This window comes from Rhinolophus hipposideros (assembly GCF_964194185.1).
Source record: "Rhinolophus hipposideros genome assembly, chromosome: 2".
In the NCBI taxonomy this organism is placed as follows: domain Eukaryota; kingdom Metazoa; phylum Chordata; class Mammalia; order Chiroptera; family Rhinolophidae; genus Rhinolophus; species Rhinolophus hipposideros.
Window position 1 is genome coordinate 34,798,693 of NC_138048.1, and position 18,555 is coordinate 34,817,247.

An 18,555-nucleotide genomic window follows, 5' to 3' on the forward strand; every position below is an offset into this window, starting at 1 on the left:
AGTAGAAGAATATGATATTTTTCTAATTATAAGATATCTCTAAAGAGGAACAGTTAAATATAGAATTACCTTTTATGGTCTCAAAGCTAGTTACTTATATTTAGGTATTTCCCAGTATCAGTAACTAGAACATGATATTGTAACATGCTTTTATGTCTATTTCTCCCCTGCCACATCTTACTACTCTACCCATATTTTCCCTAACATTGATTCTTTAAAAAAATAAAGTTGCAGTGCATGTACTTTTGTAATCTCAAATACTTTGTGAATGAAACAGTGTATAAACAAACATATGTTCTAGTAATAAAAATTCACATGTATTTAAATTTACTGACTTAAACATAAAGATATACTTAAGAGAAATTGGTTTTACCACTCATCCAGCTTGCCTTGCAAAATATATTGAAAATATTTTCTCTAAATGATCATAAATACTTTTCTAACTTAAAATATTTGAAGGTATAGGAGAGGGAGCTCTGTCATCATTCCAACTTTCAACTATCTGCTACATTATCTTATTCATTCAAATCCCTTTTGGGCACCATGCTAGGCACATGGGTAATGTGAGATCAAAATCATAAGGCCCTGATCTAAGGAGCTTAGATTCTATAGGAGATCTAAGAAAAGTTCACAAATGATTCAAGGTGAAAGTCCCATAGGTCCCACAGAGTGAGAGATATTCATTGTAAGAGGGATGAGAAACGTAGAAAGTGGCATTTAGCAAGGTGTTACCAAGAACAGGAAGGTCTGGGATATCAGGGTCTCAAAAGTATTTATTCATCAAATGCAAGGATAGTGTCTTCTAGGCAGAGTGAACAGTATACATAAAGCATGAGATGTACACTAGGAAGGTGGAGTTGAAAAAGAAAGGTTGGGACCTTTATCTGCATTTTCCAATATGGTAGTCACTAACCACATACAGCGATTTTGTTTAAATTTAACTAAAATGCAGTTCCATATTCACACATGCGAAAACACAGATCCCTTACATCACCACATACAGTTCTACTGGACAATACTGACTAGATCATGAAGACGTGGGCAACAGGTCAAAAACCAGTGTATAGCAGGAAGAAGTAGAAGGGAGAAAAACACTAGGTAAAGAAGTTAGGAGGCTCTTACAATTCATGTAGGTGAAAATGAAACACTGAACTACAGAAAGAACAGGAGAGCAAAAAACATTGTAACGGTATAATTGGAAAAATTAGTTGACGGTTTGTGGAAAAAATCGAAAGGTTCATTTCACATTTCTGGTAGCCTAATAATTCAGATAAGCTTACATTTTATTTACAGTGAGCTGTTATTGTGAAACCTGTGTGGAGGTTCTGTCTTCCTCTAAAAACTGGGTGAGAAGCTTTCTACTCGGAATCAATGAAATAAACACAGACGCCAGCACCAGCTAACTTTCACATACATACACGCCTGTGAGTACTTTCACGTGTACACATGCACACATATACACACTAGTGAACTTCTTCATAGTAAATTTGAAACAAAGAAACTGACATTCTTTGGACGTGCTGTAGTTTCAATGATTATAAGACAGAATTTATTCTCAGCTGTCTACAACAAACCATATAATTTTCCATAATGTAACTAGCTAAGTGGAACTGGATCATTTTATGCTGAAAGAAAAAGTACACATTCATTAAGACTTGTACTTAAAGAAAATCGCAGATGAACACTTCAAATCTACCAGAACATAAGTGCCTGGGAAATGAACAATGCTCTCATAGGATTTTTGTAGACTGCATTTAGCACATGCAGAGATAACATGATAAAATATTCACCGATGGCCAGCTATTTACACCATTGCTTAAAACATCTAAACGGAATAATGGTCATAGGAACCTGAGAGCCACCATCACCTGTAGAATCCATTCTAATTCAGACAAATACATAATCTAGTGAGTCTGCATTACTCTGAACTCTGGTTTCTGGTAATTCAGATATTAATTGAAAGAAGAGGTGGGGTGGCTTATTTGAAAAATTTTTTAAAGGTTTCAACCTAATGGAGGGATGAGAAGATCATAATCAGAGGGCGTCCTGTTGAGTGAAGAACCATGCTTTGGATTGTCCCGAGTTGGAGGCCTGGCAGGTGGTAATGGCACTGGATCAGAGGCTGAATCAAAAACATCTCCTAGAGGATAACACAAAATCTTAATGTATTTTCAGTACAACAATGGCATGGAATTATGCCTTTAAATTCTGACCAATGAAATCTAGAACACAAAGAGAATATGTTTCATACTTACCCTTTATGTATATGCCCAACTCAGGAATGTTTGATTTCTTCACCTCTGAAGATGTACCATGTGTTCCATTCAGTATACAATGACCATTATCACAAGACCTAAAGCAGAGATCAGAGGGACAAAAATCAGAAGGATATTACTTTCCATTTAAGTCATTTGGGGTGGGGGTAGGGGGACAGTGATGGGAACTAGCAAGCCAGCTCATATAATAAAGTTTGAAAATATAATTTAATTTTCTTTTCTGGAAAAAGTACAATTAATATTATCTAGATACTCTTACTCAATACTTTTACAAAGCACAAGTAAATATCCCATTGAAGACAAATAATCTCTCTCTCTCTTTCTTTTTTGAGTGAAAACAAGATCTACAATGGTCACAAACATTGTTGATACCCTAAACACACCTGTAAAATTAACATGCCGTTTTGGAAGAGTTCAATCATACTTTGCCAAGTTTTTGAAGAACAAAATGTTGTAAGGCAAAAAGAAAGTAACAATCCTAATGAAGTCATTATTTGTTGATGGTGTTTAACAGATTTTTATTTCCGTAATTTAAGCTTTCCTTATAATGCACTAGAGCCCATCAAAGATGGAGAGTTATTAAAGATTCAGCAATTCCGTTAAAATTGTGATAGGCATATTGAAAAACCTAGAATCTAGTATAATTTCACAGCTGCCATGAACCTAACTCTGGCACTTCTGACAATTGTACAGAAATGACGTTACCAAAGGCCTTGGGTACACAACAAATAATTTAATCTAGGTGTCTATAAAGGATAATACTTACTAAAGTATTTTTGTTGTTGAAATCATACTATGAACACAATGGATAAAACTGGGTCCTGGGAAGATACCAGTTGGAAGAAAAGCTACAGAACATATTCTGTCTTTAGAAGAGAGCTGTGTAACAATGAACTCTGCTTACCAAGTTATTCTGCTCACAAAGCTATAGAAAGCAGAGTTTATGTTTTACTTTAATTTACTCTGAATTCTTGGGGAGAAGTAGAAGTACACACATAATGGAGGAGATAGTGGATATTTGGATATTTGAATAGTTATCACAAGAGTGCTTCATCTAAAATTCATTTCCATTCTCTCTGGTGACCACATTTCTCCAAGGGGCCAGAGATGGTTCATTTAAAAATAGTTATCATGTATTGAATTTTCATAATAATGATGAATTTTTACTGTAACTGAATTGAATTATTCATCTACTATTTAACTTTTTCTACATATTGACAACTTACTTCTCCTCATGTTCCAAACGGGGAAAAGAAAAAGGAACTATTTTTAAGCTTAAAGAGTGCTTTGTACAGGATGTAAGAAGACACTTAATTTGTCAGCTTTCAAAAACAAATTAGATAAAAATTTCATTCAAATTAAGTTTAGGGATTATCAACATTTATTACTTCTCTGTAATAGTACAAAGGTGGTAACAGTAGTCATAATTGAAATTTATTTTCAGGATTTGGAAGGCTTGCCACCAAACAGCGAATTTAATTATTATGTGACAATTAAAATTTAAAGGATTAAAATTATAACCCTCACTTTTTCAGCAATGAAAAATAATGAAATCCCACAGAGACCAAAAAAAGCTCATCTTATGTTTTTAAAAATTACTACACATTTGTAAGAGCCAAAGGAACTGAAAACTGTAACAATTTACATTTGACGTAAAGGGATAACTTCTTTCTCTAATAAGAGTACTAGACATTTGGTTCTTCTGTTACAACAAATTGCCTCTCAGTTATTTCTTTGCCTTCTCAATGATATTATTTTAGCAACAAATGTCTTAAACGTCAGCAATTAGCAAGAAATACTTTGATTCTTGCTTTGACATATGAAGCCCTGGACTGCAGAGTGTTAATAATCCTGGTTAATTACTCTGGAGAGTGTTGACACATCTAACCAGGATCACTCATTAAGACAGATCTCTGGTTAAAATGTAGATGTGCTTCCTTTTTCCAAGTATTGCATTTTCTACCTTAGTACGATACTCGAAGAAAGGCAATGAAACGTTTTTTTAGGTTTTTCATCTGAAAAGAAGGGAACACTCTATGCATAAACTGCTTTCCACTGACTAACCTGACCTCAAAAGAAAATGGTACACTAAGTAAAGATGACACAGATGACTGAAGTGTTCTACAGCTCTCCTACCTATCAGTCAATCAATAGATACTGAAAGGCAAAAGGCTGGGTGGGCTATATTCTGTGTTCCCAGCATGGATCCAGGGATGTCATTATACAAAGAACACTGGAGTTTGGAGTTTCAAAACTGAGATTTCACTTATTGATTACCTCATATATGTCAGTGTGATAAAAAATATAAACAAAAAATATTAGATTATGGTTTACTAATTCAATTACATAAATGCAGAATCATCCTTCTACCTTAACACAAACCAGTATTTCAATGCACACCATCCATTGTTTATAACTCAAATACCTCAATGGGGCTGCCACTTCAAAGCTCAAGGATTTCTCCATTATAGTGAGAATAAACAACTGACAAGAAAAAAAGAAAACACTATTCCTCACATTCTTATTTGATCCAAGCAGAAGTAAAACAGAGAGTAACTGATTAAAAAGGAAAACAAACAAACAAAGAAAAACAGTTAAGAGATTTATTTTCTGGGCTCTCTATTCTGTTCCACTGATCTGTCTGTTTCTATGGTTCCACGCTGTTCTGATTACTATAGCTTCATGATTGTCAGATGAGTACTAGAGTAATCGGGGAAATCACTTTTTAAGTTATATGAATGTCTAATCATTGTGCTGTACACCTGAAACTAATATGAAATAATACTGAATGTCAAATTGAAAAAAAAAAAGTGATTTGGAAAAAAACAGTTAAGGGAAACAATTTTAGCTTTTTTTAAAAAATTTCTTCAAGATCTGAATATAAGTAGGTAGCACATCAAGTAGGGAAATGAATGTAAATTATATTAATCTTTACATAATGAAGAAAAATTCTAAGGACGGTTGGCATAATATCTTAAGTTTTTAATTACGAATTTTTCTTCATGAGATATATACTAAGAAGTGATAAAATGGATCGGAAATAGTTTATTGAAAATTCATGACTTAATCACCACTATACGTAACCTACAGCAAAATTTTATCAGAGCATAATTTGTTTTGGGGGAAAGAAGGGTAACAAAATGTCCCATGAGACTTACTAGTCAACTAATTTAGTCAAATAACTCCCTGACTCATGAACAATCTGCATCTTTTCGTTTTCTCTCAAAGTAATGTAGGAAATAGTATCCAGGAGGAGAAGGCTTTGAACAAGAAATCAATGTTTTTTAAAAACTAGATGATTTAATTGCTTAAAAACAAACACCACAAATGATAATGCTTATGCAGATGTGAGGTGATTAAAAAGCTGCCCACGTTCTTACCTAAGAGGAGGCTTTACATTATGACAATGAGATGGTTGTGAATTCAGGGAAACAGGATGAGATGAAGGAATCTTGTATTCATCGTCATCTTCATCTACTGGGTCTCTTGTTTTCTCTGAAAGAGAATTTGCTAATGGACCAGTACACCTACCAGAGGGGAAAAAAAAATCCAGTCTAGTTTAAGAATAATAATTTAGAACAGGAAGTCTGATGTGACATATTCAAATCAAAGAAGCTACGTTGTCACTTGTGTTCATTTTTCAATTTCAGGGTAACATCAGAAGGGCTGTTTTAATACTAAATACAAATGAAAAGGATTTTCAATCTTTTGTTAAGACTCTATTGATGAAATAAAATAATTTTCATACTTATAATTTTAAATGGCACAATAAGAAAAACTAGTAACCTGTCAAATAAAATGGTCTTAGAGTTGTAAGAGAAAATGCATAAAATTATTCAAACCAAAGCTACTAAAATATTAACCTTGTGTTTCAATTTAAATGGGTAAATTAATATGATAAATATAATGTATGGTAGTTTTATGTATTAATGCAGTTTTTATAGAAAGCTCAAACTTTCTGTCTCTTATAAAATATCATCTATCGCTGAAAAAAAATCCAGTTTAATTAAATGAAACAATTCTTTCTTCTGTGAAGTTACAATTCCAATTTTTATCCCTTCCACCCCAAACAATCAAGAATTAAAAATGACAAGGATAATTAGAAGTTGATAATAAAATAACTAAAAGTTGTTGAGTTACACTACATTCTTTTATGGCTTAAATTCTCTGGCTAAATAAAAAAGAATGAAAATAAGTGAAACAATCACCTAATATCAAAAGAAATATTCAAGCATTTTACTTATCTCTATATATAAATAAAATAGAATAAATAAAATAAAACTGAACAAGCAAGAAAAAAAAAAAAAGAAACAAAAAACAAACCAAAAACTACTGTTTTTCACAGTTGTTGCTACTGGAGTTTAATCCTTGCTGATGCAAGAGAAAAATACCAAAGTAGAAACACACAAATCTACCCTGACCAACTTTAGGACAACCAACCAGTTTGCAAGACATCTGAGATACAGATGTATCTAAAACTTTTTCTTAATCACCATGAACATCAATGATAAATCTGTTTCATTAAAATTAAAAAATGAAAATAAAAAAATCTTTTCGTCTGCAATTTTGAAGCACCTTCTGTAGAGGGAGCAAGAGGCCTTTGGTATATCAGCTATCAAGCCTGAAACAACTTTCTCATTTTCATTTCTTCTCAATAGTTAAAATGAAAACAATTTTAAAAGCTTTCTTTGTGCCCGTTACAAGAAGACATTTTGACAATCCTGAAGGTTTTCAAATTTCAACAATATAATTGAGTCTCTAGGAAATTCAGAGGTCAAAGAAAAATTTCTTCGAAGACTTTTCAAAAGTGTATTTTCACCTGTCTTTGGAGATTATTTCAATACCAATTTTTGAATTGTTTGTTTGAAGGACCTTGAAATTCAAATGACAGTTTATGGTGAGATGAATGCACAGTGACACAGTGACAGAAAGTCCAGTCAGTGCCCAGAACACAAGCTAATAACCTTATTAATAACCTCAGGGTTACACCTTTTATGGTATAAACTTGGAAGATGTACATTCCAAGTGAAGGCCAGCTGGTAAGGATACGGGACTGCAAAATGGTGATTTGATGGGCAATGGAGCAGGGAATTTCAAACACTACCTTCCATAAGCTCTTATAAATCAATTTACCTAACTCAAGGATCAGAATGTGTTCTAAGCAAATGAAAGGAGAAAAATATACATCCTTTCCATGCCCTAACACACTCTTGCATTCATAATGAAATTTTCTTCCTATGCAATTCAAAGATATACTGTGTATAAGAAAAAAACCTATCAATCAAATATTCAGGAATTTTCTCCTATTAGCCTATCGCAGATTACTTCCAAAGATTTAAGAGTTTTTAACAAAGCACTGCATTATGAAACAAGAGCAGACCATTTCTGAAATCACATCTGTTGTGGCTGATTTCTGTATTTTCTCTTCAGTGATAATTTCATCTGGGTAATTTCCCCCTACTCTTTCACTTTGCTGCAAATCAACAGATGGAGTATTTTTGAAGGAAATGAAAATCAAAGCAGGGAAGACTTAGGCACATGTCGGGGTAGGGGGTATACAGGAAATCTCTGTACCTTCTCCTCAATTTTACTCTGAATCTAAAACTGCTCTAAAAAATAAAGTCAACTTAAAAAAGTAGCAGAAGAGAAGGTACATATAAGATAAAAAATGATGCGTACAAAACACCAAAAGAGAAATCTCAATTCTTGTGAAGAATTACAAAATGTCAGATTTTTTTTCCTCTTTACAAATTCATTCAAGAAGGAGGTTCAATTTTACTTGCAACTAAATATATGGTAAAAAAATAGTTTAAGAATTTTCATTAGCTATCATATATGCTTACTTTAGGAAGTGGAGAAAATAAGCAACTTTGTGACATGGGAAATTTTTCAGTCATTGATTTAACTTATGGGAAATTTTGGGGATACCAGAGGAATGAAATAGAGCAAGTGTTCTATGTTAAAGCTGCCAAGTAAACCATCCTACCACTTACACCCATTACTCCATCCTCTTTATATTATCAACATTCATTCACAGCGTATTCTGCACTGTGACCATCATTACTGAGTTAATACACTGTTCATGCACAAGGAACACACACACTGAAAGATGTACCGCCACCCTCACCACAACATGCACCTCTTGTTAAACTCACTGTGTTAGTCACTTGAGCCTTCAGTGAGTAAATACATCCAGTTTCTGGATATGCACATTTGAAACAAACCAAGAATACAGGATCTGATGTTGTTCTTCATTAGTGAGTTTTACACTCTGAAATGGAAGGCTCACAGGTACATTCCTCTAGAGCATTCTACCTTCCCAGTGGTAGGCATATAATCAGAGGGGTGACTTTCTGCATATCCCATTGGCTTTACCTAAATAGCATACTTCAAACATCACTCTACCGACTACTTTTCTTTCCTTCATTTGAGTAATTCTTGATACCTTGATTAGTCCATCAGCTTTTCCAGATAAAAACCAAAGTAGAAACATCCATCTTTATTGTCTTTATATAAACCGCCTGTGACATTGCTCCACAAAACGGTAATTTTCTTTGAACTTTTATCTTTTCTACTACCTGTATTTAGTGTATGTTCATTCATTGACATTGTGTTTTCTATATATTCGTCTTTGTCTTCTATTTCTGTCTTGAACTGCAAAATGCTTAAGGGTAGACTTTGAGTCAACAAAGGCCTGGCATGGTTAAGTGTCAGCTTTTACTGAAAAAGAATGACTACTGATTAAAGCAATACATGACCAAGCTATTAAGGGAAACAGAACAATCCTTTTTAGGGTCCTTTCATAATCTAGAAAAGCATTTTAAATATGTTGTTATTTTGCTTGTTTTCCAGATTAAAGACTCATTATTTAATAATATCTGAAGGTAATTTTTTAAAAAAATACCTTTTATTAAAATCAAATCTTCAGGGCCTGCCATGCATATTAGTCCACATTTCTTGTAACTACCTAAATCCTAACAGGGAAAATATCTAACTCAGAAAATCACTGCCTGGAGGAAGTGGTGATACAAAATAAATCTGTATCTGATATGATTGCACATGTGCCACATATAAGTCATTTCCCCAAAATATCAGAGTCAGTTTTATAATATACATACTAATTTTGAGGAGTCTTTCATGATATCAAGACAAGGCAGTGTGGTGTATTATTAGGTTTAATATAAGATTTAACATAAGCTTTATTTATAAGCATTTTCATTGACTTGTTAAATTGGAGAAACAAATTTTAAGTTACATTTTTAAATTACCTTTTTCAGGACCAATATTATTTTTAACACTTTCAGGGGCTCTGCTTTATTTAGCAATCAAGAAGGTAAATGTTGAGGAAACTTATACTTTTACTGAGAATCTAATTTTCTAATACATGTTGAATATGAAAGATATTTAAAGTGGCATTATTTGCAATCTCCAAAAAATGGAAACACCCAAAAGTTCCTCTAAACAAATCATGGTGTGTTTTACACTGGAATACTTATTCTGAACAATAAAAAGGATAAACTATTGATACACTAGACAACATGGATGAATCTCAAACGCATTATGCCAAGTAGAAAGAAGCCAGAATCAAAAGGCTACAAACTGTATGCTTCTATTTATATGACTTTCTGGAAAAAGCAAAACTATATGGACATATATCAGACTGGTAATTTGCGGGGTGTGGGGTGAGGGGAGAAACTGACACAAGGCACAGGGGGACTTTTTGGAGTGACGAATTGCTCTATATCTTGATTGTGGTAGTGATTACATGACTATGCAGTTGTGAAAACTCACAAAACTGGAACTAAACGGTGAATTTTGCTGTATATGAATTATGCTTTAATTTTACAACTGGAACTTTCAATTAAAAATTAAAAATTTATTTTAACTCATTTAAGATATTACACATAAGCACCTTTCACAAATAAATATGCTTAATATTTTCAGTAGCCGGAAGAATCACTTAATCTAATTCCATTTGAGCCTATAGAGAAACGTTAACAGAAACGTAAGCAATGTTTGAACACGGTGGAATACACAAAGATGCCACTCAATATGAAAATAGATTCTCTTTCTAACCCTACACATTTTCTATCAATGGATCAATAGGTTCAGGGATGAAGGACTGTGCCTCTGAGGGACAAAACAGAGACGGTATAAAGAATATAATACGAGTATAGATCCTATCTTCAATTAGAATCCAGTGGTTCACGTTTCTGTCTAAGGCTACCTAATTATTTGTCATCATAAATCAGTTTTACAGTAAATTACAAGTGACAGATTTGTCAGACTATGGGGATTAATGTTAATATCAGTTCCCAACATAGCTTTTAGTCAGAGAAAAGGAAAGATTAGTGGAATTAGTAGCATTCCCCAACCCTGATTACAGCTATCCTCCAAATGCCATTTTCAGATAAAAGAAGAGAGGGGGATTACAATTCTATCTGAATTTACAAATTATAATACTAAAATACAAAAGGAGGAAAAGTGATGCTCATAATATTTATTTTTCACCCTTTTCAAACACTATTGCTCTTTCTGTTGAGGCCTGTTAATAAAATGATATACTTGCAGCCCTCAATACTTTTTATCAATGTGTCAAGAAGTAGGTTCTAGCGATTCACCACAAAACACTAGAAAACCTACGTTAGGAGAGTCAAGCTGCTTTGCAGGAGATTTGGGTTTTTTTCTGCATCATCTCATCGATTTATAAATTAAGTCTGAGCTTCAAATATTGAATCGTATCAGTGAGTCCACACCAAATGCACATACATTTCTACATGATACATTAACGAAAGAAGAATGCCACAGCAATAATAATGAACAAATTGAAAAGAAGGACTCATTCCACATATCCCCTACATATTAATTATTATTTATGGGGACTGCCATCTTTGATAATAGTGCACTTTTCATCCACCAAAGGCAAAACAAACAAAAATAGTGCATCATCTTGGCAACTCTTAAAATGATTTTAAGGTATTAGAATGAAAGCTGGTTCAAAGACTAATAAAAAAAAGCAACAACGTTCATTCACTAGAGTTAAGAAAAACAGAGCAGTTCTTAATTACAGATTTATCTTCCATTAAAAAAGTTTTCTACCAGATATTTAAATCAGTCATCCTAATTTCTTATTATTAAACACAAACTGCATTAATGTAAAACTATAGTACACACTGTGTACAAATCCTCAGGTGAGCAATAATAGAACATGTTTTCCTGCTCCTTTGACATGCAGCATAACAAACGTAGCCTAGTATGCACCATACACAAGATGAAAAATATTCATCAAGCACATTCCTCTTAAGTTGTTAAAAATTACACAATGTGATATTTGCTTTAATAACTCCCACGGCTTAGTACTTTTTTCTTTTCCTTCTGTGTCATTTACTTTCTAGTTAAAAACAAAACAAAATAAAACAAACTTTCCTCTCTTCCATGAACTTGGTCATCATTTTAGTCAAACTGGTCTAGCTTTACAGTTTTACATTACTCATCTCTGGATCCCTTTGGCCACTATTTAAAGACAACCACACTCACAGGCACGCACACACTCACAGACACAGACGTTGTTTGGAGGTGTGGACCCCTTAATAACTCACTGGAAGGTGGCAGTAGCTGAGGCTGCATTCACAAACCCACATTTCTAGTTTATTCCCCCCAGCAATTAGGTCTATAAAAGGAAATTATGATAATAACCACACTAGATAATGTTTACTGAAATTTTACTACATAGAAATGTTCTAAATATGTTTTCTACAACATCAACAGGGGTTAATGGTATACTTTTACCCAGGTATATACCCAAGGGAATGCTTTAAATATATGAGTTTCTATATTGTTAAAAATCTCACTGAATTACATTCCTATGTCTAAGAATATAATCAAGCTACTACATTTGGGCAGAGGCAATGTAGAAATGAATTTAGCAGCTTTATGTAATAGTTACTGAAATACTTCCCTGCGAGGTGTTTACCTTTCGCAGGTGTTTGGTGACGTGCGACACCATGGACCTGAGCACATGTGGGTTGGACTCACTGTGCAGCAGGAGGCAATGGTACACCACTGCTGCATTTTCTTGTCTTATTCTCTATTTTTCTTCATCTGTCTTACTTTGAAACCCTAGATGAGAATGTTCACTCATTCATGTGGTCGTTGAAGTTGACTCAATGGCACATACAGTGTTTCCCTGAAAATAAGACAAACCCCGAAAATAAGCCACAGTTAAGATCTCAGACAGACGTATTTAGTACATTATGACGATGTTCCAGAAGATGACATGACTGTGTTTGAATAAACATAGATTGTTGTACAGGAAAAAATAAGACATCCCCTGAAAATAGGCCCTAATGCATCTTTTGGAGCAAAAATATCAGACCAGGTCTTATTTTCGGGGAAATATGGTATAAGATCCGGTCTTATTTTCAGGGAAACCCGGTAACAACTGAAATATTTACCTGAATATTTATAATACTTACCTGAACAACGTAAAGTTTAAAGTTTGGACGGGACGACCAACTATCCTTTCAACATTCCTGTGTGGACGTGTGTGTGCAATAGGGATCCCAAACTCAACAGATCATTAAGTCTTCATTTTACCACCTTTAGTCCTTTCCCACACGTTTCTTCTCTGATCTCCGTCACTTTGGTAAATTGCACCAACCATTCGCCCAGTTTTTTTACCCCAAACCTGTGTAAGTGTCGTTCATCCCTGACTATCATACCTCACAGACATCCAATTTGTTAACAGGTAGGCACTGCTGGAGCAAAATGCAACGCAAAGCTGGCCATGTAACTATCGCCATCACTCCAGTCAGTCTGACCATCTCTTACTGGTCTACCACATCAGGTGACTACACTTTCCACTGGTCTCCTCACTTCCACTTCTGCTTTCTGAAAGACAGTTCTCCACATAGCAGCCAGCGAAACTCTAAAAACACAAACTAGCATCATGTCATAACTCTGATCAAAACCTTTCAATGGCTTCTAAAAACTAACAAAACCAAAGTTATCATGGCCTTAAAGGCAGCATATGATTTAGCTCCTGCACACCTTATTCAACTCCAGCCACAGTGCCCTTTTGGCTGCTCTTCAAATGTGCCAAAGGGACTCGTTGCCTCACTGTTTGGCCCTTGAGTTCTGTTCATCCTCTTTACCCAAACAACCTCATGGCTTGCTTGCTCCCTAACTTCTTTTCAGGTTTCTGCTCAAATATTACCTTTCCTGATGACCTTATTTAAAGTATAAACCTCTCTATCACTATTTATCCCCTTCCCTGCTTTATCACTACCTAACAATGTGCAATGTGGTTTTCCTTTCTATTCTCCCTCACTAAAGCACAAATTCTAATGAGGATAGGATTTTATCTTGTTCACAATGAATCTCCAGTCAGTACACGCAACTGAATGAAAATAGGATAGTTAGGTAAAATTGATTCCCTAGTCATTAAACTAAAATATTAGCAACCTCTGTTTAGAACACATATCATAATACTCAACACTACCACTTCCAACAACAAAAAAGCCTTTTTATAAAAATGTGAGCCACGTAAAACTGGTTCACGTGTATTTGAAAGCTTAATGTGTCAAAAGTAAAAAAACATCCATTTCTAAAAGACAAGGCACAAGAAAAATACTCTTCTAAAAAAAGGACATTCCTCAGCATTCCAGAACATTATCTTACCTGGAAGTAATTATTCCATTATTATTTGCAATAACTCCTTTTGCTTATTTGCCAATATCTTGTGTCAAGTAAAATAAATATTTTAACTGTTTCAGGTTTCATTTAATTTTGAAAAATCAAATTACATCCAGATTAAATATAATTTAGTAAAATTTTACACTACAAAGTAAAAATGATCCACATAGGATTTTTTTTATTCTCCCCGTCAAAATAATAATTACCCATATTTCAAGTTTTTATTTAAAAATTTATATTTATAGCTAAATGTCAATGACGTTAATTAAATAGAAACCATTTCAAAAACACCAGTTAAGAAAAAAATAAGTAAATCTATACACACTAATACAGTTTCAGCTTTTACAATAATTTGAAAAGATAAATTCTATATTCTTCTAGGTCTCAAGATAAGTTACACAGTAAGAGTCACATAATTGTAAACACAGTTTTATAAGAAAGTAAACACTATCACAGAGTAGCCTCTTATATCAATCAAGTAAATGGGAATCACAAAACGTCAAATAACATAACAATTATACTTTGGTAAACAGTTACAAGAACACGGTGTAGATTTAAGGGTTAATGTTAGCTTTGAAATTACTGAATTCAACATTGGGGCTTTCAACACTTGTGAGAACTGCAAAAGTCTGTTAGGTAGTAACCTGTAATTTTGCTTTGGCCTGATTTTGAAACATAAGAGTCTAACATGGAAATAGGTACTTGAACATCCAACAACCCTATTTCAGTGAGTTATATTTTGCCAAGACCTCTGTTCTATGCCCTTCCAGAGCTAAGGGTCTATACTCATTGTACTATAATGAGGCCATAGTTGACGAAACATAAAAGACAAAAAACCAGGGCAGTAATCCAACGCATACTAGCCTCAGCAATGGGACACAACCAACCAACTACAAATGAACACTGAAGTTGCCAAATATTTCATATTTAGTTAACACCACAGATGAAGACCCCTTAAAAGAACATATTGCATAGAACCTAAAAAGTTGAAGCTCAAAAGGATTTTGGAGATGATTTAAATAAATGGATCCCTTCATTTAGCAGATGGAGAAAGTGAGGCCCAGAGAGTTTACCTTGTCAAAGACAAATACTTAACGTTGGAGTAAGGTCTGGGACCAAGTCTGATTTTAACATTCACTTCAGAATTGCATGCTAGTTTAATAATAAATGCAGTGTATAAAATATTAAAAAAATGCTTATTCAAGTATTAAGTATTAAGTGAGAAAGGAGGGCATGAAATTATCTCTACAATATAATCTAAATGATGTAAAAAAAGTCTTAAAAGAACAAAACATAAAAATATTGGAACTCTGAGCACTGACTTTGGGATATGTAGATATCTGTATTTATGTATTTAATTTTTTCTTTCTTTCACATACTTTCCATATTTTCTACAATGAACAACTGCTACCTATATAGTCAGAATGAAAATAAACTGCAGCAGTAAATGTGCCATTAAAAGCCAGCACTTGTATTATGAATATTAACTATGGTTAATTTGCAGCATGCAAAATAGAAACCTAAACTGCTGTTAAGCATGCATTGATAAAACATTTCTGTCATTAAGCAAAGCAACTGCATTGTTTCTGAGGGAAAACTCAAGACTAAATAAGGAGAAAGTATATCCACATGCACATACAAACTGAAGTATTAGAAAAATATCAATAAAATACATTTTATTATGAATTTGTTATTCTTACTCTATTTTTAAAGAAACAGACACTTAATATTAAATACAAATGAAGCAAACTGCAACTTCTGTCTCTTATCCCACTTGGCAATGTAAATTTAATAAACAGAATGTGAAAATTTAACATCTAATTAGCAAGTTTCATTTATTTCATTTTCTGATGTTTTCTAGGTCATCAAATGTACTTGAACTTAGATGTTTTATTGTGTATACATATATCCAGAGTTCATTGATGCTAGAATATCATATGTCCTTACTGACTTAGAGCCTACTACATAAAATGTGTATTTGCTTCCAACTTCTATGTCTGCTACATATGTGGCAGTTCCAAGAAATGTTGCCCCTGGAGAACAATCCAATTAGTTTTGTTTCCTACTGTCCCCTGAATGATGTCAAACTTCACTCTTGCTTTTTCTTAGACATTCCCCCTTTTCCAGTTGTGCTACCCTCCATGACTCAGGAAATTTCCATCCTCTTTATAAAACATCCTTGATTTGCAAAGTCTATAACAGCCTCTTCTCCAAGTTTATATAAAAACTAACGAATTAGAATTGCACAATTTAGTGCATGATTGTTCTCTAGTGATTTCATGTATGTTAACTTCATTTTAAAGTAGCTTGTAAATTCTTGGGAGCTGGTAGCTAGCTTATCCTTCTTCTTTTGCATTCATATGAACAGTAGAAGTTCAGTGACCAGCAGAGGATGGAGTGAAGACACTCTAAGACTTTCAATTAGAAATGAGGATCTCAGCAGATAATAAAGTCAATCAATCAAGCAATCAGGTGTTTTCAGTACTCACTATACAGCAAAAGCAGTAAGGTGTTATGTGGGAAACTCAGAGAATACAAGAATAGGTTTCTGCCCTTAAAACCTTATACTAAGGAGGGGTGGGGGATGGAAGATGAGGGTAAGGGGGATCAAATATATGGTGATGGAAGGAGAACTGATTCTGGGTGGTGAACACACAATGGGATTTATAGATGATGTAATACAGAATTGTACACCTGAAATCTATGTAATTTTACTAACAAATGTCACACCAATAAATTTAAAAAATAATAAAAACAAACAAACAAAAAATCTTATAGTCTTTTTAAGGTGGAAAGGCACTTTTAAATTAGAAAATAGCATAGCAGAGTTTAATTAAATGTGTACACATGAAACTCTTGGTAGAGGAATGAGGATCAGTCTAACTACCAGCATTATGACTGAAAGTCACAAAGTTCTCATAAGGAAACGGAGCTGGAGTCAAGGATCGTTAGAATGAAGATTCTGAAAAGGTTCTTCATAGGAGGGAACAACTCACAAAGAGAGAAAAAAGGCAAGACAAGATGAGAAGGCAAGCATTAGGAATACTGAACAATATTTCAGTTGGGTAAAATTTGGTGGATCTTATCGCTACCCTGTTTCCCCGAAAATAAGTCCTAGCTGGACCATCAGCTGTAATGCATCTTTTGGAGCAAAAATTAATATAACACGCAGTATTATATTATTATTATATTATATATTATATTAATTATATTATATTACCGGGTCTTATATTAATTTTTGCTCCAAAAGACGCATTAGAGCTGATGGTCCACCTAGGTCTCCTTTTCGGGTAAACACGGTAGCAGAAGAGCGTAGGATAATTTAGAAAGAAAGAAAGAAAGAACAATGCTGTGTTTTGAATAGGAAAGTAATCTGGGGAAAGCAGAATTTAAATCAAATCAGCTGTGTGAACAAAATATGCTGGAAGGAAGGAAGGCAGCCTGATTTAATCTAAAGAGTAGGAAAACATAAATTAAAAGAGTGACAAAACATAAAAGACAGGACACTTTGTTTTAGGCTGCCCTGACTTGGGTAGATCCATGTGACAGTCCCTGGTGTCTCCTGTGTTCCCAGGTTCACTCATTTTCCCACTGATGTTAATTCTGAGATCATATCAGAGGATCAAGTTTAAGGCTTGCTCAGTTGTCCAGCTATAAGGTGAAGGTAGGGCAATGAGAAAGATTAGCTGAATATGAAAAACGTTAAAAGAACAATCAACAGGACTTTGTGGCTAAATGGATTTGAGAAATGAGAAAAGTGGAGGAACCAAAGATTATCTTCTGATGTCAAACTGGGTAGTTGGGAAAAATGTGACATCTTCAACGAAGAGAGCTAAACTGGAAGGGAGAGCTTGTTTGCCATGTGCTACTCTATCCTCTTCCTGGATACAGGGAAGACTAAGCTTTATCTCCTAGTTGCTCTATGTGTCATCTCAGAGTTGAGGTAAGTCTCGTAGATGCTGTGGTTACTGATCAAGAATCAGGAAGGATTTTGATTTCTGGTACTTCACTTTATAAACCTGGCTGGATCATTTTTATTGATGTATTACTATTCACCCTGTACTTTCTTGTGCTGAGGACCTCAAAACTACTATTTATCATATCTTCATGCATGGACAAATGATCTCCAAATTAAACAAAACTCACTTGATGCTAGGAAGAAGGGTGGCAGCTGGAGGAGGAGGAGAAAGCCGAGGAGGGACATCATATTCCTCACTTCCCAGGTGACCATTGGAAAAGACCTGAAAAGCAGTCAAAGGGTTAGTTTCCAATTTGATTTCTGGAGGATCTTAACACAATAGCAGCTTTTAAAACATCTATAAATTTTGAAAATAATATTTAATATCAGTTTGTTTTTTGAATTAAAGTTTATTGGGGTGACAAGTTACAAAGGTTTCAGGTGTACAATTCTGTATTACATCATCTATGTATCCCATTGTGTGTTCACCATCCAAAGTCAGTTCTCCTTCCATCACCATGTATTTGATCCCCTTTACCCTCATCTACCACCCCCCTCCATTAAATATCGTTTGATTTACTTAAGAATCAGTAGTATCATACTCAATATTCAAAACCACCAAAAGCA

The 18,555-nt window shown here is 34.1% G+C and overlaps 1 protein-coding gene across 5 annotated transcripts in view; it reads right to left on the minus strand.

The window, feature by feature from the left end:
- The window catches only part of CBLB (Cbl proto-oncogene B), a 212,243-nt gene that overhangs the window by 33,127 nt on the left and 160,561 nt on the right, over nucleotides 1-18,555 (minus strand). For 2 of the 5 annotated variants that reach the window (XM_081064589.1, XM_081064590.1), the window contains exons 13-16: nucleotides 18,117-18,211; nucleotides 5,657-5,803; nucleotides 2,256-2,353; nucleotides 2,009-2,140 (exon numbers count right to left, since the gene is read on the minus strand). In XM_081064589.1, the coding sequence (XP_080920715.1) occupies nucleotides 2,009-2,140; nucleotides 2,256-2,353; nucleotides 5,657-5,803; nucleotides 18,117-18,211 (472 nt within the window). The remainder of the gene's footprint in view (nucleotides 1-2,008; nucleotides 2,141-2,255; nucleotides 2,354-5,656; nucleotides 5,804-18,116; nucleotides 18,212-18,555) is intronic. The other 3 variants (XM_081064592.1, XM_081064591.1, XM_081064593.1) reach the window with 3 other exon arrangements.